The sequence below is a fragment of the Aphelocoma coerulescens genome, chromosome 4A (assembly GCF_041296385.1).
Source record: "Aphelocoma coerulescens isolate FSJ_1873_10779 chromosome 4A, UR_Acoe_1.0, whole genome shotgun sequence".
Lineage (NCBI taxonomy): Eukaryota > Metazoa > Chordata > Aves > Passeriformes > Corvidae > Aphelocoma > Aphelocoma coerulescens.
In genome coordinates this window covers 20695036-20721648 of record NC_091018.1, presented here as the reverse complement: position 1 = coordinate 20721648, position 26613 = coordinate 20695036, and the positions used below count along the sequence as shown (strand labels likewise).

General features: G+C 52.5%; 1 protein-coding gene across 1 annotated transcript; it reads right to left on the bottom strand.

Moving 5' to 3' along the window:
• Positions 1-7870: 7870 nt before the first annotated feature.
• Positions 7871-14348, bottom strand: LOC138110699 (uncharacterized). The gene is made up of 4 exons (XM_069015885.1): positions 14300-14348; positions 11953-12164; positions 10966-11219; positions 7871-10765 (listed from the first exon to the last, which is right to left on the bottom strand). Exons 1-4 carry the CDS (start codon positions 14346-14348, stop codon positions 10315-10317), a joined length of 966 nt encoding a protein of 321 aa, XP_068871986.1. The 3' UTR covers positions 7871-10314.
• Between the last annotated feature and the right edge of the window lie 12265 nt (positions 14349-26613).

The window sequence follows — 26613 nt, the reverse complement described above, 5'->3', positions numbered from 1 at the left end:
GGGCCGGCCCCGCCGCTCCCGGTGCCCCGTGTGCCCGCGGTGTTCCCGCCGCTCCCGGTGCTCCCTGTTCCCGCGGTGTTCCCGGTGCTCCCGCCGCTCCCGCTCGGGCAGCGCAGCCCCTCCGTGTCTGAGGCGGCCGGGCCGGGCCGGGCCGGGAGCGGCGCTGGACACGGGAGCGGGCGCAGCGCGTGCGTGAGGCGCGGCTCCTGGCGCCCCCTGGCGGCCGCGGTCGGTGCCCGTCAGGCGCGGGGCGGGAGCGGCCCCGGGACCCCGCGGGCCCCTCACATCCCCTGAGGGATCGCGGGGCGGGAGAAGCCCTTCGGGACCACCAAACCCAGCCTGTGCCCCATCCCCACCTTGTCCCCAGCCCAGAGCGCTGAGTGCCACGGCCAGCCCTTCCTGGGACACCTCCAGGGATGGGCACTCCAAACCTCCCTGGGCACTTCCAAGGCCTGACCTCCCTTTCCATGTGGAAATTCCTGCTGCTGTCCACCCTGAGCCTCCCCTGGCCCAGCCTGAGGTCGTTCCCTCTCCTCCTGTCCCTGTTCCCTGGGAGCAGAGCCCGACCCCCCCGGCTGCCCCCTCCTGTCAGGGACTTGTGCAGAGCCACAAGGGCCCCCCTGAGCCTCCTTTGCTCCAGCCTGAGCCCCTTTCCAGCTCCCTCAGGAATTCTCCAGCCCCTTTCCCACCTTCCTCAGGAACTCTCCAGCCCCTTTCCCAGCTCCCCCAGGAACTCTCCAGCCCCTTCCCAGCTCCCTCGGGAACTCTCCAGCCCCTTTCCCAGTTCCCTCAGGAACTCTCCAGCCCCTTCCCAGCTCCCCCAGGAACTCTCCAGCCCCTTTCCCACCTCCCTCAGGAACTCTCCAGCCCCTTTCCCACCTCCCTCAGGAACTCTCCAGCCCCTTCCCAGCTCCGTTCCCTTCCCTGGCCTCGCTCCAGCCCCTCCGTGTCCCTCTTGTCCCAGAGCTGCCCCCAGCACTGGAGGTGCCCCAGCAGTGCCAGCACAGGGACGGGCACTGCCCTGGCCCTGCTGTCACCCCGAGCTGGCACAGCCCAGGTGCCCTTGAATTTGCCCACCTGGGCACACCCAGCTCGTGTCCAGCTGCTGTCCCCAGCACCCCCAGGGCCTTTCCCAGTTTTCCAGCCCCTTTTCCCCCAGCCTGGAGTGTTCCACGGTGGCCCAAGGGAAGGACCGGGCACTTGGCCTTGTTGACCCTCACACTGCTGCTCTCACCCCATGGATCCAGCCTGTCCTGATCCCTCTGCAGAGCCTCCCTGCCCTCCAGCAGATCCACATCCCACCTGACTCGATGCCATCTGTGAATTTACCGAGGGTGCCCTCGATCCCCTAATCCAGATCATCAATAAAGATATTGAACAGGACTGGGCCCAGCGCTGATCCCTGGGGGACACCAGGCTGCTCCCAGCTGGGCACGGCACCATTCCCACCATTTCCACCATTCCCACCCCTCCCTGGGCTGGCCACCAGCCAGTTTCCAGCCCTGCCCAAGTGACCCTGTCCACGGGCTGCAGCTTTTCCAGCACAGCAGCACCCTGGGAGTGCTGCAATGAGGCACGGAGGCAAAATTCCATCCCAGAGAATAGCCTGGAAAAAGGAAAAGCATCGGGAAAAGCCACAGAGGAGGCTCAGAAGAAACAACGCAGCTCCTGGGCCTGGCACAGGGACAGGGCAATGGGTAACTGCAGCCCAGAGAACACGTGCTGCTAGAAATAGCAACATCAGAACAGAAAACTGGGCACGCAGAGAGAATTAACTCCCTGCACGTGGGAAACAGAACATTTGGGAGAGGTAAGAAAGCTCAGGTGAATCCCTGCCGTGTCCAAATTTAAAGCATCAATTTTTACCACCTGCTCTTCCCTTTTCCTCTTCCTCACTTTTTTCTTTCCTTTTCCCTCTTTTCTCTCTTTCTCTTTTTATTTTCATTTTTATTTCTTCTTCTTTCTGTTTTTCTTTCTGTCTCTTTTTATGTTTTTATATTTATTTTTGGGCTTAATTTTATTTTTATGTCTAATTTTCCCTTTCCCTTCCCTTCACTTTCTCTTTCTCTTTTCCACCTCTTTCTTTCCCTTTCCCTTCCCTTCACTTTCTCTTTCTCTTTTCCACCTCTTTCTTTCCCTTTCCCTTCCCTTCACTTTCTCTTTCTCTTTTCCACCTCTTTCTTTCCCTTTCCCTTCCCTTCACTTTCTCTTTCTCTTTTCCACCTCTTTCTTTCCCTTTCCCTTCCCTTCACTTTCTCTTTCTCTTTTCCACCTCTTTCTTTCCCTTTCCCTTCCCTTCACTTTCTCTTTCTCTTTTCCACCTCTTTCTTTCCCTTTCCCTTCCCTTCACTTTCTCTTTCTCTTTTCCACCTCTTTCTTTCCCTTTCCCTTCCCTTCACTTTCTCTTTCTCTTTTCCACCTCTTTCTTTCCCTTTCCCTTCCCTTCACTTTCTCTTTCTCTTTTCCACCTCTTTCTTTCCCTTTCCCTTCCCTTCACTTTCTCTTTCTCTTTTCCACCTCTTTCTTTCCCTTTCCCTTCCCTTCACTTTCTCTTTCTCTTTTCCACCTCTTTCTTTCCCTTTCCCTTTCTCTCTCCTCTTTTTCCTTTTCCATTTATTTTTCCTTTTCCTTAAGGAAATATCTCAGCACACCAATTGCCGTTTAATGCACAACTCAAAACTTTTTGGAAGCAGTAAATTCCGTGTTTAAGCTTTGATTCTTGAACAGGGAAATCAGGAACATCCAGGCTGGAAATAAACTTGATCCACACGTGCTGGAAGTCCTTCCCAGGCATGAACCACCTGGAATTTGTTCGTGTCTTTGGGGAAGGTTTTGGAATCAGGTAAATTTAAGTTAATTGTTTCCTTGGGCAGTTTGTTTCTCTCACTAAGCCCAGGTTATTAAAGATCTGGGATGAAATTTAAGATGCAGCTTTTGTGGACAGCTCAGGATGGAAAAACAAGGAACACAAGCAAGTTTGAAGGCTGGGAAGAGCAGGTGCCTTTTTAGTGAAATATTAATTGCGATTACCAAACACACAATGGCCAGGGCAGCCCAGAATTCTGCTCGAGAAGGGGCAGCACAGCAGAACCCCCCTGCAATGCAATAAAACACCTGGAAAAACATCTGGAGCAGCCCCCAGAGGCTGCAGGGATCCTGCAGGGGTGTGCTGGGATCTCCCCCTGCAGTAATCCTCCTGCCACCACCTATCCCTGGCATTTTAGGATTAGATCAGTAGGATGCATTCTTTAGGGGTTGAACCTTGGAATTCTTGGGGAGCAAAAGGTGCTGGGAGATGCTGCTCACCTGTGACACGTCCCTGGGTGCTGTGGGCTCTGTGCCAGAGGGCTCCAGGTGGGATTCCAGCTGGGATCATCCATGAAGCTCTTTCACAGCAGCAGGTGCCAGAATGCTGCAGCTGGACCCTGGAGAGGGTTGGAAAGCATTGGAGCACACCAGAGTGCTGGAGTCCCAATCCCTGGAAGTCTTCAAAAAACCCCTGGCTGTGGCACTTGGTGCTGGTTGAGGGTTGGACTTGATGACCTTTAAGTGCTTTTCCAACCTTAAAAATGCCAGGATTTTGTGGGTTATTTTCCTTCTTACCTGTACCTGGTGCTGCCTGGCCAGGGATGGGCCACTCCAACATCACACCTGGATTTTCCAGAGGGAGGTTTCTCCCCTGCAGGTCCACAGGCTGTTCCACACTCTCCCAACAGATGCTGCAGGGAAAACAGACACTTCCCATCCATATAGTGGGAATACTGGAAAATCCTTGGCTTGGTTAGTGCTGGGATTATCAAGGAATAACTCAGGTTTCTCTTCTGGGATGGAGATCATGGATCCACCATCCTCCTTTTTATGCCCTCATCATATCCCTCACCCTAAAAACATCTTATGGGGCTGGGCATCAACACATTAAAACACCAATTAAAGAATTAATTAAAGCATTAAAGCTGCTGCCACCCAGCCCTTTGCAAAGCCCCTCCCTGCAGGCACAAATTCCCTCTCTCTGCTGCTTCTTTTTCTGGGGCTGCATTTTGGAGCAGCCCAAGCTCAGGGATCCATCAGGGAATCAAGAGGATTTTTTCCCTTCACCTCTGCTTCCCCAGTCTCCTGTGGCCAGGGACATTTAACAGCCCCAATTTAAAGAGCTCTGACCTGCAGACAGCAGGGAAAAGCTGCTTTTTCCTCTGCTGATCCTCAGATGTGTTTTCAGTCCCTGCTAGGTGGCTCCCTAATTCCAGCCCTGTAACAAAAGGCCCATTTTAAACCCAATATTCCTATTTCAGGCAGAGCTGGGGGGATTTTTGCTGCATTTGAAGTTCCCGGAAGCCTTTGGCACTTTGCTTTCAGTGATCCTGGATCCAGCCCAGCAAGAGCTGCCCCAGATCTGGGGCATGGTGGAAAGAAGGGAGCAGATTAAGATCCTAATCTTGATTCCATCATGGATTATTTCACCACCAGTCCTGGTGAATCACTTTCACTTTTATTATTCCTCCTGTCCCATTCTCCATCTGGGAGATAAGATCTTCTTCCCTGGGCTTTTTTTTAATTGAAGGTAGATTGCACTGACACCTTCTGAGGGAGGATGGGTTGACAACTGAATGGATTTTCGTAGAGGAAGCAGCTTGAAAAAGCCAGAAAAAATCTGTCTATGGCCCCATGAAAAAGAAAGTTGCTTTGAGCTGAAAACCTAAGGAGGCTTTAGGCTCTGTACAGTCCTGAATTAATGAGAGTTTCTGTTCTATTCCTAATTCTCAAAGCTTTTGCTTTTAAAGACAAAGTCCATATTAATGTTTTGTTCCAGCCATTACCTGGCCTCAAAATCTGGGACCTCAGCCGTGCTGTTCCCTAATCCCAGGGATTACCCAGCCCTTCCTCCCCTTGCATCCTAAATACCACACAAAAAAAGGGCCGAAGGGCTCATTTCAATTTTATCTGCAGTGGTTTGATCTCAAAACTTCCTCCCGTGTTTCTCCATTTCTCTTTGAATCCGGGGGTGAGGGGAGCAGCTCCTCTGGAGCTGTGATTTTCCCAGATTTCCCAGGCTTTATGGGAAGGGGAGGAACCCAAGGTCGTTTCCCTCAGTCAGGAATTTTGCTGTGGGAATTCAGCTGCTCTCCAGGCAGTTCTTCTGTCAAACCATTAATCAGCTCGGAAAAGCTGATTAATCCATGTAGGGGCTGTGGAGAGAAGGATACAAAGGAACTTTTCCATGATTTTGGGGCTTGAAGAGGGAGTGAATTTCCCTCGAAGCTGGGAAGGGCCTGAGGACGATAAAGCAAAGGAGCAGCCTCATCTCTCCCTGGCAGAGAGCTCTGGGCTCCCTTATGGTTACAAATCAATCCCAGCAGGATTTCAGAGGGTTTCTTTAGGATGTCAGGTCCCTCTTTATCAGATCCCTGCTGGGATTCAGGGCCTGCCTGGTCACGGGGTGCTTTGATAAGGGCTGGATTTAAATCCCAGATCTGAGAGCAGTCATGAAAGTTCCCTGGGTTTCTAAGGGTTGAAAAACTCGAGCTGGATTCGCTGCAGAGCTGAAAAATCAGGATAAGAGAGAGCAAGGAGTGGCCAGCAGGCTCAGGCTCCTGATCACGCCCCTGGGATCCATGGGATCCATAGGATCCATGGCCTCTGGCACGCTGCTCCAGCAGCCTGCAGGGTGACAGCCAGGCAGGGGAAGGAGCCACCAGCAGCTCTGTGATGTGCACCATCATTCACCTTGCACGTGGCCTAAACAGCTACCAAGCACTGATGGACTGATTGAGCCTAAAATATCGGAGAGATCTCAGTTTGCACTGCAAATTCCCTGCAGCCTGTTCCCTTCCTGATCCGTCCCTTGAAGCAGCAAGAGTGGAATTCCTTCCGTGGTTGCTCTTTCCCTCCTGTTTTCCACTCAACAAGAAAAAGCAGCCACGTGAACAGGAGTAAAAGCCCCAAACCCACAAAAAAGCACATTCTCAGCATCACTAATCCCTGCCAAATTGCCAGGAACCTTCCAAAACTACATCCAAGCTTGGAAACAGGGATCCAGTTGTTTGTTTAAGCAGCTATTGAGCCAGTCTCTTCCAGCTAATTAAACTATTCACTATTTAAACTAATTAAACTGCTCATCCTGCTCCTGGCAGCCAGAGGCAAAGAAGAAATCATGTCTAGATTAAATGGTGATGGTGAATGTGCCCATCCCAGTCCTTGGAGAGGTTGGAATTGCATCCCTGTTCCTCTGCTCTCTTTTCCTTCCTTTTTCTTGGAGTGATTCCCACCCGGATTCCTCAGCTCCAGCTCTCTGAGCAGCCTCAGGGGGAGCATTGAATCCCCTTGGAGCCAACTGCACTTGTTGCATCCTTCACGCCTCAACCACCCCTAAAAGCAGGGCAGTGCTGATGGGCAGTGCAGCTGGTTCCACTTGGGAATGTTTCCAGTGGAACAGGGAGGGAATTCTGAGAAGCTTCCACCCACTGCAGGTTATTGCTGGATAAAAGGTGAGGCAGCAAAGGATCAACAAAGGGAGATTTCAGCAAGACAAAGTCCAGACAAAGAGGCTGCAAGTGTGGCTGGGGCTGCTAAACTGGGAAAACTGCAAGGTCAGGCTATGGGAACATGGATTATACTGAGGTCTGGAACTGGTGTTGGGAAGAGAGGGAGAAGGAGAAGGAGAAGGAGAAGGAGAAGGAGAAGGAGAAGGAGAAGGAGAAGGAGAAGGAGAAGGAGAAGGCCCAAAGTAACTGCACAGCGAATTTCCTTACCATGAGCCAGGCTCATTCCCTGAGCTGACCAATATCTCCGAGCTCCCCTTCATGGCACAGCCCTGCCAGTAAAGAACAGAAGTTCCTGCTGCTCCCACTGGAATTCTGTAGCATGCCTGGCATTCCATATGTTATGCTGCCTGAGAATTCCTGCAGCCATCCTTGGGAAGAGCAGTTCACTGCGACAGGAGGAACAAGAGGAAAGCAGTTGCCACTCTCGGGTTCTGTGCTCTGTAAAAAGTAAAACCAGATAAAGATCAAAGCTCCATAAAGCTGGAACCATCTCCAACCTCGGGACAGCACTTCTGTGGGAAAAGCGTGGATGGGCAATTAGGAAGGAGATCATCATGCAAATGGGCAAGGGGGGGAATTAAATTCTGCTGCTTTCTGATTGAGGCCTGCTTCAATTTGCAGCCTTTATAATGTCAGTTTAATGGGACTTTTTGTGCTTTAAAGAGGTTTTTATTAGCTGGGGGTTGTCCCTGCCTGGACTGAGGCACAGCACAATGAGTCTCCTGCCTCCTGAAGCCGTGTCGTTATCCCAGCATCTGAAATTAAAAACCAGGACTCTGGGAAACCTCTCTACTCTGAGGAGAAATGTGAGGAGGGTTTGGGTCTGTGGAGAGCCTGGAACAGCTCTGAGAGACACCAAACATCCTGTGGATCCCAATAAACACCAAAACATTCCAGCAGCTCCTTCCAACACCGCCCTTGTAGGGAACTCAGTCACCCCAGTGGGTTTTTGTGGGAGTAAGGAAGAAATCCCACTGATGACCTCAGTGTGATCACCTCTGGTTCTTCTGGGGATAAATCTCCTTTATCCTTCTGGGAGAATAAAGGAATCCAATGCTGCCTTAATCCCCTGCTCCTTGGAGTCTGGATTTCCAGAATCCATCTCCTGGCCCAGCATGGGAAGGGTTGTCCAGCACTGGAACAGCTGCCCAGGGCAGTGGTGGAGTCACCAACCCTGGAAGTGCTCATAAAATACATGGATATGGCACTTGAGTGTTCATAAAATACATGGGTAAATATAGGGATAAATACATGGGGAAATACATGGATAAGTATATGGATAAATGTATATGGATAAACATATATGGATAATCCATGGATAAACGTATGGATAAATATGTATGGATAAATATGTATGGATAAATACATGGCACTTGAGGTCGTGGGTTGATGTGACCATGGTGGTGGTTGATGTTTGGACTTGATGATGCTAAAGGCCTTTGCCAGCCTCAGCAACCCCAGGATTCCATGATTTTCTGCCTTTTTCTCCTGCTCTGGGGCTGAGAAAATCCTTGAGCAGAGCAGCAGTGGGAGCAGGGAGCCACAGGCTGCACATCAGAGCTCTGCAGGCACTTTTAATCCACCTCTCTTGATGTTCATGGAAGATGGCACAGGAAATCTCTCAGCCCCAAAGCATCTCCCCAGCTCTGCACATCCAGGACAAAGCCAAGGTGAATGATCCCCTCTAAGCTCCTTCCAGAGCCATTCCAGCGGCAATCAGAGGCAGCAGTTCCTAGAGAAACGGCTCCTATCCAATTTAGGAGCCTTCCCTTGGGGAGGAGACATCCATTTCCCCTTCTACCTGTCATTCTTCTTCATTTATGGACTCAATAAGGCAGGAAATCTGGCAGGCATGAAGTAAAAAACGAGCTGTTCACAGCAAAGAGAGCCTCAGCGGGTAAAAAAATCCCCAAACTGTTGGAATCAAGATGCAGTTAATAGGAGCAAAAATAAATAGAAACAGACCCTAAATGTAAATGAACATTACATCACCACTGGCATTTCAGCTCCTTTTCAAATACAGAAATAGCAGCAGATTTAACTTGCAGAAAGTTGCTGTGTTCACACAGCCAGAGCTGCTTTGGGGGCACAGCCCTGAACCTTCTGCTCCCCAAAACAACTCAAGACTCGAGAAAGGAGAACAGGGATCAGGCAGAGGGGGAAAATCCCAACTTCCTGGACAAAAGAGGTGAAGAGAAATACAATTCCATCCCTTAACCCTGCAGAGATGGGATCTGTTGGCGTGTGCCAGCTCCAGAGGAGTTCGCTCCACCTCGGGCAGGTCGGAGGTGAAAGCAAATAATTCAAGTGCAGCCCTGGAGAAGGCTGGGCTCTTAACTGACAGAGATTCCAGAGAGAGGGAAATAACCTCCAGTGCCATTTGAGCAGCAGGTTTCTCTCCCAGCTGCCACCTCAAATCCTCGAGATCCCCGTTGGCCACCCAAATTCCAGGCACCATTTCCAGCCTGGAAACAAACTCGGAGTGCTCTCAGAGTGAGACCTTAAAGCTGGAGCACCTCAGCCACCACACTTGCTCAATCCCTGCTCTCCCAGGGGCTCAGCCAGGAGAAAAGGAGGCTCCAGAGAGACCTTTTCCCTCTCTGGAATTCCCTGACAGGAGGGGGCAGCTGGGGGGGCGTCGGGCTCTGCTCCCAGGGAACAGGGACAGGAGGAGAGGGAGCGGCCTCAGGCTGGGCCAGGGGAGGGGCACGGTGGACATTGGGAAAAAATCCTTCATGGAAAGGGCTGTCAAGCACTGGAATGGGCTGCAAGGCTCCTGACACGCTCAGGTCCTGGAAAAGTCGAGGGAGAGCAGGGAGAATTCTGCAGCCTTCAACACGGTGCCTTCATCCCCAGGTGTTCTGAGTCATTTCAGGGAGTGAAGAGTTACAGGGCAGGAAACAAAGGCAGCTGAAGAAGATCTGAGACGATTTTCCCTTATTCTTACACATCTCAGACATTCAATTTTGTCCAAGTTTGTGTCTCGAATTTAAACCCAAATCCTTCCCTGTGGGAAGCAGGAGATGATCCCGGCCTGCCATGTGCCAGAGTGAGAGTGACAGAGGGAAGGATGTTACTTGGGGAAGGGTGGCACACTGACATTTCATCGTGGCTGATATGGCAGAGAGATTTCATTTTTTTTAACAGCTAAAGCTTCAATATTTCACAAAATCTGTGTTCCCTGTGATTATTCGTAAAGCATTGTGGATGGGCTTGGCACTTCCCTGACAGAAACACTGGCAGGGCTCTGCCTGGAGGGATCTATAATTGGAGATGGGAAGAGTGGATGGGAGGACAGGGATGCAGCAGAGGGAGATCAGGAGGAGAATTAGGAATTCTTTCATTCTTTTCTGGATTTTTTGGGTTCTTTTAATGTGATCCATTTTAAATCCAGGCTTAAGATCTCTTTCAACTTCAGATTTTTTTTGCTGCCCAAACTTTCTTCCATCCCTGGCTGGAACAGAAAACCAAAATTTCGAAATTCCTCATGAAATAAATAGGAGGGTGGTGTGGGAACAGCCTCACCTTCCCAGGTGGAAGCACTTCCCTCCAGGTTTATCATTCTGGGAACAGTTCTGGCCCAAAGAAGGGGAAGCACGGAGTGGCACTGCCGGGGTGGGACACGGCCAGGGCACAAGGAGGCCCTGGGTTCTCCTCCAGGTTTGTTTGTGGAAGGTTTGGGGTGGTTTTCTGACAGCATTAATTGGGAGTCAATCCCCCTATGGATCCTCATTCCCAGTTCTCCTAGGAAGCTCCTGCAATGGTCTCTAAGGGGTTAATGGAATATCTGCTTTTCCCTGCAGGGATGACAGGGCCCAAAGCACTTCCCTGGCCCTGCAGGAGCTCCAGCGCTGAAAATCCCCGAGCAACACCTCAGAGCTGCCACAGGCACCCAGACAGAAGGGGAAGGTGCCCGTTCCCTCAGCTCCCGGCTGCCAGATGGGGGAATATTTTGGGCTTTTGGGAAAAGCGTTGGGTTTCCACCTTTTCCCTGCGTGTGAGGAAGCGTCTGCCACCAGGGAATGCTCCGCCGAGCTGGGAGGCCCCGGCATTCCTGGAGAGAAATCTTTAGGATTAGGTGGGGGATTACACCACCTGCTCCCTTTCCCTGTGGCTGGGGGCACCAGGCCGAGGGCACAGCGGGAGGGATGTGCTGGAGACCCAAATCCCACTGGAACCACGGCGTTTTCCATCCCCTTGGGCCCAGTTCCAGGCAGGAGAAGCTCCTGGAGGACAAAGCTGTGCTGCAGCCGAATGCTGGGTGACAAAACCCCTGAAAAACAGGCTTGGGGAAGTGGCTGGGTGGAAGGGTGAGCTGAGGGAGGTGCTAATTAGAGCACTGGGGGAAGGTGGCAATTAGAGCACTGGGGGAAGGTGGTAATTAGCTCTGCTGCTCACCACGGCTCAGCCTTCAGCTGTCACTCACCCACTCCTGGAGCCTGTGGAACACGTTCCTGTCCCATCTGCGAGGGAAACGCTTCCCCTTCCCTCTTCCTGCAAAAGCAGAGGAATCCTTGTCCCTGGATGACCAAGGCCGGGCCAGGGGTGGAGACACCATCCCTGCAAGGCTTCAAAAACCGTGGATGTGGCGCTGGAGGACAGGGGTGGCTGGGGAGTGTGCTGGTGGGGCTGGTTGAGGGTTGGACTTGGCGATCCCAAAGGTCTTTTCCAGATATTCTCCTGCAAATGGAATGTTTATATTATAAACCACACAATTTGGAGCTCGTTAAACAGTTACATTTCAGCCAAAACTCTGCACATAATCTCTTCATGAGGGGTTTTGAATTCCACCTCCCATCTGCAGCAGCAATCCTGTGATTCCAACATGGATCTCCAGTCCCCTTTGGCATTTTCTGATTTCCAGGCAACATCTCATGGCCTCAAAAGCCTTGGTAGACTTAATCAAAGCTGGGCTGAGTCTAAAGTGGACTCGAGCACAATGTTCAGGTGCAATGGATGCTGCTGGAATGGGGGCTCTAATCCCAGGTGTCACATCCTCCCGAATTTCCAGCTCCCTGACCTAGAAAGGAGCTTTACTGGATGGAAAAGAAATCCCCAAAGCACGACCTGAGAATGAGTTAATGACCTGGAAATCACCAGAAAGGGAAAAGCCTGGGGGCTGGAAGGCAAAGGGGTTCGGAGTTGGCCTCAGGTGCTGGCGCAAGGGTGACACGAGGAGGGGAGGTGGAGCTTGCACTGGTTCCTCTCCCGAGGCAGCCGATGGCATTCCGCAGTGGGAAATGCAGGGAAAAGAAATCCAAAATTCAGAACTGGCTCAGGAGAGCCAGCAGCTGCCTGGGAACACCAGAGGGAGCAGAGACAAGGAGCAGGACAAGGAGAAGGCAGGAAAGGAGAAGCCACTCGGGCTTCCGAGATGGCTTCCAGGGGAGGGGGAAGGGAGCTCTTCCCGTGCCTCAGATTCCGGGAGCACAGCAGCAAAGGGATGTGTGTGACAGGGATGTGCAGGACAGGAGGGCACCGGCTGGAATCTCCCTGGGCACAGGTGATGCAGCTCCCTCAGGGCACACCTCACCCCAGCCAGGGTGCAGGGATGGCTCTGCCCAGGCTCAGCTGCGCCTCTGGAAACGCCAAATTCCAGCTCCCTGCCCTGGAGCTGCCCCTTTCCTGCCGGGAAAGGAAAAACAGGATTGAATTTTCCAGGTCCCCCCCACCTGGTTCTGTCTCAGCTTTGAGCTGGAACTTCCTCAAACCTCCCAAGCCAGTCCCAGCCTCTCCCACCAATTTCCTCTGTGGAACCCAAGCAGCCGCACCTCCCTCTCTCTAAATAATCAGAATATTGGCAGGGCTGCTCTCTCCACACTTTAATTCTCTCCACAGTTCAATTCTCTCCTTTCAGAGGTATTAGGAGCTGTTTGCACTTCAGTTTTTTCCGGCTCTGTGCTTTGCTCCTCTCTTCCCAGGCACCAGCTCTCCCTGAGCTGCTCCCTACCTTGTTTAAGGGTTCATTTGTTTGAAGCTCCTTGGAAGCAGCTGCAGGCACTGAGGAGATGCCAATTAGTGTCAGGGCAGTTAATTTGGAGAGGGGTGGGAGGAAGCAGGACTTTAAACTGCTCCAAGGCCTGTTCCTCCTGCACTGGGAAATACAGGGAACACCTGAGCTGCTCAGCTGGGCTGCTTTAGGGTGCAGAGGTGAATTTGGAGCTGATTTATTTGGGGTGCTCAGCAGATGCTGGCCATGATCTCTGCACGTGCAATCCCAGCTGCTCTGCCAGGATGGAGCCTTCCTTAGCTCCCAATAAATCTGCTTCTGGAGCCCTCGGTCCATTGAAATGCAGTTTCAGAGGAGCTCCGAGGAAATGGTGCTTTGGGGAGAGCAGAGCGGCTGGAACAGAGGAACAGGAACAGTCTCCTGGAGCGAGCCCTTGTGTCTCAGAGAGCGGGATCGGCTCGTTCCTAACGCACCTGGTGACTCCCAGAGCGGAGGATGGAAACGCAGCCCTGGTCCGAAAGAAACCCTGCCCGGGAGCGCGGGCTGGGATTGGGAGCCGGCGGAGGGAGCTCGGTGGTAAAGAGGCTCTTTTGGCTGGAAAGGTGCGCCTTTGGCTCTCTGCGAAGCAGCCGGCCGTAGCGGCGTTTTGGCTGCTGTCTCCTGATTTTATTAAACTTTTATTAAACTTTTATTAAACTTTTATTAAACTTTTATTAAACTGTCCCTTTTCTTCAACTTTCCTTCAAATCCTGCAGAGTGCAGCGCGCTTTGGCAGCTGCGCGTGCGCGGATCCTTGCGCGTGCGCGGATCGCTGCGGGGCGCTGCGCTCTGCGCATGCGCGGGCGGGGACGCATCACCGGTGATCCCTCCGCGGGCAGGACCGCATCACAAATAGTCCCTGCTGGCGGATCACTCCGCGCCGGGACGCATCACCGCTGATTCTTCCGCGGGCAGGGCCGCATCACAAATAGTCCCTCCTGGCGGATCCCTCCGCCTGCGCATGCGCAGAGCCGCCGATCCCTCCGCGGCCGGGCCGCAGCACCGCGGGTCCCTCTGTTCCGAACGGTACCGTGATGTTGGCTTTTCGCACGTTACATCATTGTTATGGATGGATTGTGATGTTGGTTTTTTCGTGTTCCTTAATGTGAGAAAAGCTTTGCCTGGGCTCTGTAATGTAACGCTGTAGAATGGCTGCAGTTTGGGTGCTCAGTTTGGCAAGGATGGGGGGGGTCTTCAGAGTCCTGGAAAATCTTATCAGAAGAAAAGAACCCGAAACCAGACGGAATGAGGCAAGGGAAAAGATAAGACTGATAAGATGATACTCAGCAACTCCAAAGAATGAATGAATGATGCATGATGGCGATGAATAAAAATAAGCGCTGTACTTTTAAAGCCGATCTTTTGGCTGTCAAGGTGCGCCTTTGGCTCTCTGCCGGAGCACCCGGCCCTAGCGCCCTTTTGCTGTTGTCTCCTAATTGTCCCTTTTCTTAAACTTTCCTTCAAATGTTACAAAGAGTGAAGCTCGTTTTTCACATTGGGCACTGATGCTTTTGGTTTTAACTTTTATATTTTTCAAATCCTGCACTGCCTGGTGTGCGACTCTGCAATTCCTTGGAGCCTGTTCACTGCTGCTCTCTGTGCCAGGCACACACAACAAAGCCTCTCCGGGCCTGCTCTCCAGGGACACCCAGACTCTCCTGGGCCCAAAAGTATCAACCAAAAGCCTCTACAGGGGGACAACTGAGGGGAATTACATCATTAACTGAAGCTTTAACTGGAGAATTAACCCTGATATGCAAATGAACCCAACCTATAAAAGTGTGCAGAACTCGTGCCCTGCCGTCCACCTCGGGGCCCATCTGGGCAGTGGCCTCTGGCTGCCCAGGGGTACCTTTGAAGGCCTTTCAGATAAATCCCTGCCGTATTCCCTTACTCCTGTCTAGTTTCTGTGTCCAGGAGTCCTCTTCAGGCATCAGCACAGCTCCAGCCCTGCCAGTGGCGCCGGGGGCAGCAGCAGTGGGATCCCAGCGTGTTCCTTCACCGTTCCCAACATCCACCGGCAGCCCCCAGCCCCTGCCTCTTCCCCAGGGGGAAAACTCCACACTAATTCCACTTCATGCCTGGAAAGGAGGCAAAACAGGGGAAATATTGGGAAGAACTTGTGCTGGAATGGTGCTGGCAGAGCCTGACTCCATCAGAGCCTTTCCTGATCGCTTCCAAATCCGTGTGGGGGTTCTTTGTGAGCCCCCCTGGAAGGGCACGGCTCAGGTGCCAGCCCTTCCCAAGAACAGCTCTTTCCTTGGATATTTGTGCCCACAGATCACCCCAAGGCAGCACAGGCACAAGGGACCTTCCAACCCTCATCCCTCTTTATTTCCTTTCCCTCCAGCTGCAGCTCCTGTCTCAGGGTGTGGGACAGCCCCAAGGCTGCTGCAGCAGTCAGGATCTACTCCCTGGATCCCTGTTCCAAAGGAACAGGGAGAGGAAACGTCCCCATTGCTCCAAGGGAGAAGGGAGTGTCTAGAAGGGAATGTCTGGGGTGTTTGTGACTGGTAGGGGAGCAGAGCTCCCCCAGTTCCCATCCCATTCCAATAAAAGTTGCAGCGATGTCACCATCGTGGATGTGAGGGTGAAGCTGGGGATGCTTCCAGGGTATCTTATCATGGAATCATGGAATGGTTTGGGTCAGAAGGGACCTTAAAGCCCATCCAGTGCCACCCCTGCCATGGGCAGGGACACCTCCCACTGTCCCAGGCTGCTCCCAGCCCCAATGTCCAGCCTGGCCTTGGACACTGCCAGGGATCCAGGGGCAGCCCCAGCTGCTCTGGGCACCCTGTGCCAGGGCCTGCCCACCCTCCCAGGGAACAATTCCCTCCCAATCTCCCATCCAGCCCTGCCCTCTGGCACTGGGAAGCCATTCCCTGTGTCCTGTCCCTCCATGCCTTGTCCCCAGTCCCTCTCCAGCTCTCCTGGAGCCCCTTTAGGCTCTGGAAGGTTTCATCAGAGATGATGAGGAAGACAAACTTTTAACCCCACAGATTCAACAAGACAACCAGTGCTGGGTACTGGGCAAAACATTCCTCCTTGGCTCTTCCCACTCCTCATCAGCCTGTACTCCCCTGCCTGGAGAAGCTCTTTGGCTGCTGATTGCCCATTATTAAATGGGAGATTCATTAAAAACCCTACAGCATCAGTCATTGATTTCCAGGCCTTGCTGCAGCGTCAGATCTCCTGCTCCTCCTTGGAGAGTCAAACCTTGCTCTTGCTTTTGTGTCAAGATTCGGAGATTAAGAGAAAAGAATCACTTTTCATTTACACTCCGAGTGAATGCAACAGAAGGACTCTCAGATAACAATTTCCTTAACTAAAGAGATGGGTTAAAACCTCATTTGTTTAGAGGTAAATAATGAAGCCCCACAAGTTCCTATTTACCAGCCCCGCTCCCTGCAGCCCAACATGCACTGCCCATATTAATGATGATCCCCCAATGCTCGTGGTTTGCCTTTGTTCAGCCCCACAGGGCTCTCAGGGCTCCTCCCTGGCCCAAACACGAGGGGCAGAGCCCAGTTCACCCAGTCCTGCTCCCCGGTTCTGCCAGTGGAGCTCAGCCTGACCCTCAGCCCCACGCTGAGCTCGGAGCTGGCAACTGGAGACCCCCAATTTGCATTTAGGAAGAACATCAGCGAGAGAAGCCGTGGAGTTACTGCAGGACCACTGACAGCAGAGCCACCCAACGTTTACATTTTGCTCCAGAACACAGAGCGGGGGGAGCAGTGGGAGGAGAGCAGCGGGCCAGGAAAGCTGACATTTGTGTGAATCCCTGCCTCCAGCCCCGCAGTCCCCAACCCTGCCGCGTTCCAGAGTCCATCCCTTGTTTTAGCACAGCAGCTGCTCCTCCCGCAGCGCCCCGGCAGCAGCAGCAGCAGCGCCCCAACGCCGCCGCTCAGAGCCCCCCCAGCTTCACTCCCCACCAAGGCTCTGCACCTCACAACGACGCTGCAGCTCCAAAGGGCCCCACGGAGGAGGCTCCGGCAGATAGCCCAGAGGTCAGAAATTCCAGGATTGAGGTGCAATCCTAGCTGGAATCTCCAGTGCCACCTCCACGCACCTGCTGTTTTTCCTGCAGGACCTTTGCCTGGCTCGCTGGAGAGGGTGGAGGATTCTAAATGAACGAGCAGCAATCCCATCTCGGTTTTCTCTCGTTGTTCAGCCCCTTTCTGGTGCCTTCCCCCCTCGGGGCTTCCTCGGAAACAGCTGAACAGCTCCCTGATTGAATGTTTTGGTGCACAACAAGATCATTTCCTCTCTGCTTAGTTTAACCCACTTTGCTTAACCAAAGTCAGGTTCTGCTCTGAGCACATGTTGTTAATTTATTCCTGGTTGTTCTAAGGCTCACATTACAAATGCATTTTTGATTAACTTATTGTCCCAATTTTATCTCGACAGAGCTGGTGAGAAAATGATCAGAAAGTTGCTGTGCTGTGAAAGTGCTCGTTAATTTGGGATATCCAGTTTGGCCTCGGCAGGAATGGGGACAGCAGGGCAGAGGAAGAGACACTGGGAATGAGAGCTGAGGGAGGAGGGATGAGGATCTTTTAGCTTGGGATAAGAGAGCAGAGATGGATGCACAGGAAAGGGGAGAACGTGGGGGTTTGGGCGTCACAGAATCCCAGAATGGGTTGGCTTGGAAGGACCTTAAAGCTCCTCCAATCCCTCCCTGCTGTGGGCAGGGACAACAGGGAATGAAAGGAAACTCCAGAAATGACAGGGCTGGTGCTGGCAGGGATCTATCCTGGAATCCTCAGGGTCATCTCAAAGAACATTTCATCTTCTCCAGCAGCCCTGACCTTTGCAGTCCAGTGCTGTAAAACAAGACCTGGCTGTCCTACCTGCACCATATCCCACATTTCCAGAACGTTCATCCTCTGATCCGAGCTTTTTCCAGATTTTTGATCTGGCAAAGGAGACACATCAGCTCTCCAGCCACCGGCACGAGGGATTTGTGTAGATGTGCACAGAAGGAGCTGACCTCAGGGCAAAATCCAGATTTATATTTCTGCTGTGGTGCTGAGTTTATTCCTCCCGCAGCAGCCACAGAACCAGGAGCGTTTCAAGGCCAGGAGCAAAAGTGGCTGTCCAGGATCCAAGGTTGTTAATGCAGCCCCAGCTCCTGCCTCCAGTCACTCCCAGCTGCTTTGACACACACAGAGCGAGAGGAATCCAGGAAATCTGCCCCAGAAGGGAATTTCCTCTTTCCACGTGCTGAGCCACAGTCCCAGGCCACAACCAAAGGCACTGCAGACACTTCTGGGCGCTCCCATTCCCACAGGGACACCGGCACCTTCCTGTTACAGCGGGGACACTGTAACACCATGCACCAAACAAGGAGTCCCGTGGAAAAGAAATATATATGGACAGATTCTTGCTAGATGTTTCAGAGAGATGTTTATTTCTCCAGCCCACGGCCGGGCTGTGCTGAGGAGCCCTCACAGTCCGGGCTCAGGGTCCTTCCTGCGCAGGGAGCACGGAACAGACAATGGGAGCGAGGCTGAGCAGGGGCTGGGAAATCCCTGCCTCCCCTCAGGGCCCCTGGCCCGGGGCTCCATGGCGGGGGAAAGGGACCCCGACACCTTCCCAGAAATCCTTCCAGCCTCAGAGCACACCTGCAGCAAGGAATTCCGCGGGGGAATTCCGTGCCCTGTGCAGCAGCTGTTCTGTCTGTTAGTGTTAGCTGTAAGTCCTTCAGTTCCTCTGGAGTGCCCCTTACTCTCCCAAATGCAGGTTAATTAGGAATTTCTGACTTCCTCCCTCAGGGTGATGTATTTTCTGTGCTCCTACCACACGCCCCTCGCCTGCCTTCTTCCTGGAATAAGGAATTCAGGAGCTGCCCGTCTTCCTCAGGAGCCATCTCAGAGGCAGGGGAGCAGCCTGAGAATTCCAGCCAGGCCTCGGAAGCCTCAGGCCTCATTCCACATTGCCCGATGAGGGTGGAGGCAATTAAAATCAGTGAGGCTGACAGCTCAGCAGGGCTGGCTAAGCCGGTTGTGCACGACGAGCTCACCCAGGGACAGACTCTTCACTGATTTTTTTATTAAGTCGATTTTACCTCTCCTAATAAAGCCAAGCCTTCCGCTTCGGGTGGAAGGGAAGAGCAGCCCCACACAAACTTCCTGCATGATGAGCTTTCATTTCACTCTGTTTGCCTCCAAATTTTGCTCTCCCCCTGCAGCCAACATTTATAACTTTATCCAGTGAGGAGGAATTGGGTGGCCTGGCATTGATGGGAAACTTTGCTTTTAATGATTCTGGTTTTAGTGCCTCCCTGCTCAGCTGGGATTGGGAAAAGCCACATTCCCTATTCCCTGCTCCAAGGGGACGTGGGGACCCATTAAAGGCGATGAATCTCTGCATGAGGAGAGCACCTTGACCACAGCATGGACATGGAAAAAATCCCATTTCCCTGGGAATGATCTCCTTGTGTCACCCACCTGCAGCCAGGGACATCTTCCACTATCCCACGGTGCTCCAACCTGGCCTTGGACACTTCCAGGCATCCGGGGGCAGCTTCTCTGGGAATTCTATTCCAGGGCCTCACAGCCAGGAATCACCTTCCTAAAGTCCTACTGCAGTCAGGTACTTCCTGAAGCACTGATTTCCTGGGAATTGGAAGTTTTCCTGGAGGAGACACTGTCAACACTGTCCCTGTCCCTGGTCAACAGCCCCCTGAGAGCCACAATCTTCAAATTATTGATACAATTCCCGACCTGTTGCAAGCCTTAAAATAGAGGAGATTGAGGAAGTGGCGAATCTGAGAGTGTGAGGAATGTGAGTGGATTAGTCACGGTGGATTAGGAGCAAGCATTTGAAGAAAAGCTTAAATGTAGCATAAAAATATATTAGAACCTTTTCAGATGTTCCTTATGGGCTCAGCTCTTTGGCAAAGTGTTGGGGAGAGTGAAATGGAATAAAACCAGAGGAAAAACTCCCTTTGCACCAATGCAAACGGGGAGGGATTTGCATTCCCAGGCCTTTGCATATGGATATGGATGCATTTATATAAATATACATTCAGACACACACGTTATATATAGATTTTTTCAGTTGACATCAGACACTTCAGCAAGCAGCAGGGTATAAAAATATGAAAGGAAAGTTTTATGAAATGCAGGAGACTGAAAAGTTCAGCCAGCAAGGAAGAAATACAAACTACAAACTGGGGCTGAGATATAAACAAGGGGTAACGAGGGCTTTGCCAGGTTTGTTCCGACCGGGCAACGCAGAGATTGTCACAAAATAACCCCAAATACCTGGAGCTGCTGCACAGAGGGATGGATCCTCCCTGTGCTGAAATCCAGGCCTCTGCACAGCCCAAAGGGAAGTTCCACACCAAGCTCGGTCTCCAGGTGCCGACGCCCAGGTTCTCCTGGGGAAACCTCCCGTTCTCCCTGCGGCAGGCACAGGGCGGTGCTGGCTGTGTTGTAGCCGAGATGCAAAGAGCTTTCTCTGCCCCCACAAGACCCAGCTGTGGCTGAATTCTCCCTGCAGCAGGAGCAGCTGTGCTCCCTGGTTCCTCTGGGACAGGCCCAGGTTCCCCCTTTGCTGGGGAAAGAAAAGCAAGGACGGGGAAGTTCTGTCCCAGCCAGGACTGCACTGCACTCCGAGGGACTGGGCTTTGCCTCTCGGTGTGCTCCGATGTCAGGGTTGTTTTCCCAGTGTGAAATCCTCCCTTACATCGTCTCTAATCCAGAGGCTTCATTAAGAAGTTGCCAAGAATCAACATTTTGACTGTTTCAGCCTTTAAGTGCCAAGGCTGGGTGATTTTCTGCAAGCTGAAGGAAGGGAAGTCCCTCTGTAGGCAGCTGCCACTTGTTCCATGGCTGCTCGGGCGGTTTTTGGCTGCAGCAGACACCCTGCCCTGGGTTTTTATCCTCCCTGGACACATCAGCCCTCCTGGCTTCCTTGGGGCAGCTGCCCTGGTCCCCAGCTGCCTTCCATCAGGTGTTCTGCTTTAGGATGGAGCTGCTGTGGGGCAGGATGGAGTTTCCTTTGGGCAGAAAGCTCCTGGCAGCAGAGGAAGGAGCCAGCCCACTTTCCAAAGCTCATTTCTGTCTCAAAGTGTGGACATGAGGAAGGTGGCAGAGGGTGGGATGTGACTTCAGCACAGATGGAAATGCACAAGAACAGTTGCTTAGCACCTATAAAAGTCAGGCCCACTCCTTCACAAGAAGTGTGTGTATTTAGGGATCCACACTTCGGAATCCACGCTCGAATTTTGGCCTCTGAATAACCTAAACCCATCACAGCTTTCTTGGAGTGTGTGGTGATTAAATAAACAACGATATTAAAAGTCACACGGATCCTGCTGCAGCTAGTAGGGGACAGCTTTTGTTTTACCTGTGCTCTGGAGCTTCCCCAGCCATAAAGGAATGAGGAAGAGCAGGGAAAGGTGCTGTGGAAACCCAGTTCCTCGAGGATTCCTCAGCCAGTGGGACAACAGGGATCAAGCAGCAGCCTCCAGCCTTTGTCTGAGCAGGAGATGCAAATAAAAGATTGGAGACAGAGGCAAATATTCCACCTGGACTGCTGGATGTGGATGCTTTGGGATGGGGCTGCAGCATCCGTTTCTCTGGGGCTGATCAATACAACACAGCAGGACACAGAGAGGAATGGGAAAAGAAAAGGCTGCAGAATCCTCGACAGGACGAACGTGCTCAAAAGCACTCGGAAGCTGAAAACATTTCTTTCACATCCCACTCTATTTCGTACTTGATTAGGAAAACTCACCTGATAAAAGGAGAGCGAAATTACCCCGCTTAATGGCACAGATAAGGGAAGGAAGCAGCAGCACTGAATTCCCATCAGCGTCCCTGCCTTTGTCTCAGGCTGTTCTCCCTGCCTGGCTGCGCTCTCACTATCGCTGCTGCCGGCCGTGACTAACTCGGCTTTTCTGCCGGTGACCTGATTCTGCACTGACACGCTCCTCCCAGCTGGGTGAAGCTCCCCATGTGATCCATTCTTCCCCCTAAATAAAGTTGACAAATTCGCCGGGGCTCAGATGGTGCTGCCGAGGGGGTGTGGAGCGGTTCCACCCTCGCTGCAGCTGCGGCACCACCGCGCTCCCGGCCAGCGCCGCCGGCTCCGGGGCCACCGCGGGCCACCGGCCGGGCTCGGGGCTCCGTGCCCGGGCTGCCAGCCCCAGACAGCCCCCGGTGTCCGGGGAGGAGGTGGCCGGAGCAGGTGAGTGCTGCGGCGGCTCCTTTGTGCGGAGCCGCGGGCGCGCTGCAAGTGCGGGAGGGAGGGAGGGAGGGGGCAGCTCCGAGATGGACCCGGCCCCAGCCCCAGCCCCGCGCCCTTCCCGCTGTGCGCTGGGCACGGTGCCCCTGCCCGCCGTGCGCCCCTTCCCGCAGGGATGCCCCTCTGGAGCTGCCTCCCGGCTCGGCCGCTGTGCCCGGCGCGGCGGCGATCGCCCGGCACGGGCAGCGCCTGCGGCAGAGCCCGGGGCTGCTCCGCTGCGTCCCGGCCCCGCAGCCCCCGCGGGGCACACGGCGCTGGGGCTGGCACCGGCGGGCAGGGCTGGCACGGCACGGAACCAGCGTTCAGGCTGGCACGGCACGGCACGGCACGGTACCAGCGTGCGGGGTTGGCACGGCACAGCACCGGGCAGCGTGGTAGCAATGTGCCGGCTGGATGGCACGGCTCGGCACGGTCCCGGCACGGCACTGGGCAGCACGGCACCTGCCTGGCACGGCACTGCGATGCCTGCGTGCAAGGCTGGCACGGCACTGCACGGTGCCAGCGTTCAGGCTGGCACGGCACGGCGGTACCCGGGGTGTGAGGCTGGCACGGCACCGTGCCAGGGAGCGTGGGGCCGGTGTGCAGGCTGGCACGGCACAGTGTCAGCGTTCAGGCTGGCTCGGCACTGGTGTGCAGGCTGGCACGGCACCAGGACAGCCATGTGCCGGGCTGGCACTGCACGGTACCAGCCTGCCGGACTGGCACGGTCCCTGACAGGCTCCAGGGCTGCCCTGCCCGCCCCGCTGCCCCCAGCCCGGCCCGAGGTCACTCGTGGTCCCCTCTGGGGGTCCTGCTCTCGTCCCAGCTGTGCCCCTCCTGCCCCGGGTGCCAGAGCTTCCCGCACCCCGCCCTTCCCAAGGAGCTCTGCATCCCAAGGATGCTCCCAAGGAGCATCCCCCTGCTCCCAGCAAAGCTGTGCCGGACACCCCGGGACGCACCTGCCCCTCCTCTCCCGTCCTCCTCTCCATCCCCGGCGCTCCAGGGATCCCTGACCCTTCCCATCCTCCCACACCTGCACCCCGAACTTGTCCCGCTGCCGTGCCTGCAGCTGAACCCCTCGGGGTGCCCCTATCCCCTCCCAACCCCAGCAGTGCCATCCCTAACACACCCACCGATCCCACAGCGCTTTTCCCGTTTGGAATGGGATTGGAAGCTCGAAGGAAAGTCAGTGCTGTGAGCACTGAATGCTCCAAGTCTTCATTCCCTCCTTCAGCCTCGGTGCCGGGACCAGTTCACTGCACACCAGTTCATCTCCCTGGGCTGCAGATGGAGAGAGGAGGGAAGGGTGCTCCTGCTCACCTACAACTCCCAAATCCCACAGAAACTATTCCCAGTTTGTGCTGTGGGAAATGTGATTTTATTCCAGAAATGAACAGACAAAGTAGCTGCCTCTAAACTGACACTCATCACTCCCCCTCCCAGCCCCTGCTCCCTCCCACCCTTTAACTTCTTCTTTTCCTGCACAATTTAAAGGTGAAATTCCCTGAGTAGTGAATTTATTGCAGTCCTAGACTGAGCCTGTTCATCAAGAGCAGGAGAGTTTTCTTTTGGAAGGAGATGGATGAAAACTGGAATGTTCAAACCATCTTTTGCTCTTTGCAATATTTAAAAAAAACCCAAATCTATCCCTGCAGGAGTTTAAGTCAGATTTTAGATCCAAGAGAAAGGCTGCAGTGTCCCAGCTGTAATGGCTTTCCTTGCTCATGGTAGGGCAGGAGAAAATGGGAAAGGACAGATTAAATAGGGAAGGGGACACAAAACCAGACCTAATTTGTTCATCCCTTCACAATTAGGCCAGAATTAGAACCCTCCTCTGCCTGCACACAAAATGGGAATTTAACAAAAAGGCCATTGATTGGCTTAAAATTATATTTAATGAGGGTTCTTAGGTTTGGGCTTTTCATTTGAGTTCAGCTCTAAACAGCTCTCAGTTTTCATTTCCCCTCTAATTCAACAATTAATCGTCCACCTGTACCTGCTCTGTTTGTTCTGGCTCCAAAAATCCTGTAACTTTGGGGCAAATTGAGCCTAAAAACAGCAGGTGAGGAAAAAATCACTGAGCAATTTAAGCTCAGTGTAGATTTGGGGACTGCTCACTCCAGGATTTGTGTTTTCACAGAATAACAGCTAAAATAGGGACCAAGGGAAAACTCCTAGGCTGCCTCTGTACCACAGGATGGAACTGCCCCTGATTCTGGAGGGGAAGAACAGCCTAAAAAATGAGTCTGAACAAAATCAGCAATGAGTGAACCACAAAATATTATTTCCAAGGGACAGAGAATCCCCATTTTGCAGGGTGTTCTCTTTAGCTGCTGATGGAAGCCTGCTCCTGTAGCAGGAGTGGCTCATCAGGAAAATCCACCCTCCAAAAAGAGGAGCAGTGGTGCTGCTTTGAGAAAAACAACCTCAACAGAGCTTTCAAAAGGCACTGAAGCCTCTTTGGAAGGGAACACCAGGAAGGAACGTGCTCAGAGAACAGCACCTGGACACAGCACTGTTCTCCACGCTTAAAAGGGAAGAAATCCAGACCCCTTCCTAGATAGAAATTATTAGTATTATTGTTATTGTTGTTATTATTGTTACTGTTGTTATTCCTGTGAAAGGAATAAGCCCCAGTGTCTCCTCCTCACAGGTTTGTGCCAGCTTGGACAAGCCTCATCCTCCCACCTCTGGGGAGCATTTCATGGAGATTTAAAGCTCCCCTAAAAACGGCATCCAAGGATTCCAGTGGTCAGGATAATAAACTTCCCTCACACCACTCCTGGGAGGATTCCAATGCTCAGGATAATAAGCTTTCCTCACATTTCCTGGACAAGAAGGCTAAAATATCTGCCCCAGGTACCTTGCAGTGACTGGTTTAGGGAGGGAAACCATCAGGTGTTCAGTCTGTACACGGCCTAGGTGCAGTTTGTTCCTGGGAACAGGAGCCATTCCAGAAGGACTTGGACTTTGCACAGAGCAAAGCTCAGATTTACCAAAACAGGCAGTGCCAGGGAGGCTGTGATCACACCTCAAAAGCTGCTGCTGTTTATCAAATCACACTCAGGCTAAATTAACACATTAAACTAGCAGAGGTTACCAATAAAATCAGTGGGATGGAAATCAACTTCAGAGAGAGCCTAAAGCCAGACACGGCTGTGGCTTCAATTAATCTGCACTTAGGGGTTACTCAATTAAAATAAAAACCAGAATTAGCCTCGCGTGGGTCCTCTGTAAACAGAGTGCCCAGGAAAGCAGCACCTTCCATTTCTGGCCCTGCTGAGCACAGCCCTGCCCACAGCAGCTCCTCTGGATCCCAGGAATGTCCTGAGCAGTGGCACAGCCTGCAACTTCCACCTCAGTCATGGAAGTTTTGCTCAGGATCTTCCGAGGGGGAGGGAAGATGGGATCAGGTTCTGCTCTACAATTACCTGGTTTTGTTGTACACAAACCATCCCTCAAAGTCATCCGAGCCCAGGGCAGCTCCCAGGAGAATCGGGATCCCACCAGATATTGATCTTTTTATAGGAACATAACTTTCCACTGGTCAGGGATCTGGCCAGTGCTGGAATGAGTGATCCCAAAACTCCCAGCCTTTTTCTCTTCTTGCATAATACAACTTCAGGAATAGTGCAGACAGAACACTCTGAACAACAACTGAGAGCAGAGATTTCGTGTTCACTGGGATAAAAGCAGGGCTAGAGTTTTGTACACTTAATTAAAAGTTTAATTGGCTTGCTCCAACCTTTCCCTAAGGTGCCAGTTCCAGCACTGGCTGTAATCACAAGGGGTTTATGCAAATGGCGTTTCTAGGGGTGGAAAAATTGAATACAAATCTTGTTTCCTCTTAGGAGATTAACAATAGAGAAGAAAGAGGCATGAAGAGGTTTAAAGTGAGGACCTTGCAGGTAGATCTGAGGTGTTTAACACCTACAAACCTGGTGACACTACAAAAAAAGTGTGTGGGAACAACACACACCCCGAAGGATACAGAACCTCGCAGAAATGAAACCTGCAGATTTCCAAAAGTTCTTTAAGCATCCAAAAAGAAATACCTAAATATTTATGGGTTATTTTCAATACTCTTAAATCCCTGTCCTTTGTTCCCAGATGAGTTTAGAGAAGAGGCAGCAAGGCGAAAACATCTCACTGTGTGTTTTTCAAAGCCTTCTCCCATTCCTTCCTCCTCTCCTTTCCTCCTCCTTGTCCCCCTTCCTCTGCTCCCACTCCCACTGTGCCTTTTATCTGCAGCACAAGTGTTGGAGTTGATGTCTCGCTCCCCAGCTCTGGAGGAGGAGGAGAAAGAGCCATTTCTGTATCAGGTCTAAGCATGAGGGACACCTTTCACACCAGTGTTTTCACATCAAAAAGATGCAAATGGAGAGAGAGGAGCTGCATTCTTCCCTAATGCAATTAAAATGGAAGAGGCAATTTGAAAGGCAGCAGGGACATTTATGAGAAAGCTGAAGGCAAAATGAAAGCAAGCCTGAAACTATGTTTAAAAAATCAATATATATTTAGGGTCACATAAATGCTGGGAGTAATTCAACGGTGGGAAATGCACGGTGAATGGAGGGATGGGGGCATGAGACACACAAAGACAGAACCCAAGGTTCTCCTGCTCCTGCAGGAGAAATCAAAGAGATTTTTTTCTATCAGCTCACAAGGAGCAGGTTTGTATTTCAGGGCAGTCACCTTTCCTTTGGAAAGCTGTTTTTGTGCTCCTTTGAGAGCAGGGCTGTTCCTTTTCCTCCCTGCTGCTGGGTTTATGTCCTTATCAGCCATTCTTTATCAACCCCACCAGGAAGCCCGAGTTATCCCACGGGTCAGGGATGTGCAACCAGCTTCCCA

Excerpts from the sequence above, each read along its gene's own strand:
- LOC138110699 (XM_069015885.1), bottom strand. The coding sequence starts at position 14,348 with ATGGGCCCCGAGGTGGACGGCAGGGCACGAGTTCTGCACACTTTTATA. Across the intron at positions 12,165-14,299 it reads AGTTCTGCACACTTTTATAG|GAAAGGGGCAGCTCCAGGGC; the intron begins GTTGGGTTCATT and ends CTTTCCCGGCAG. Across the intron at positions 10,766-10,965 it reads TCCACAGGCTCCAGGAGTGG|GAGCTTCTCCTGCCTGGAAC; the intron begins GTGAGTGACAGC and ends TTTGTCCTCCAG.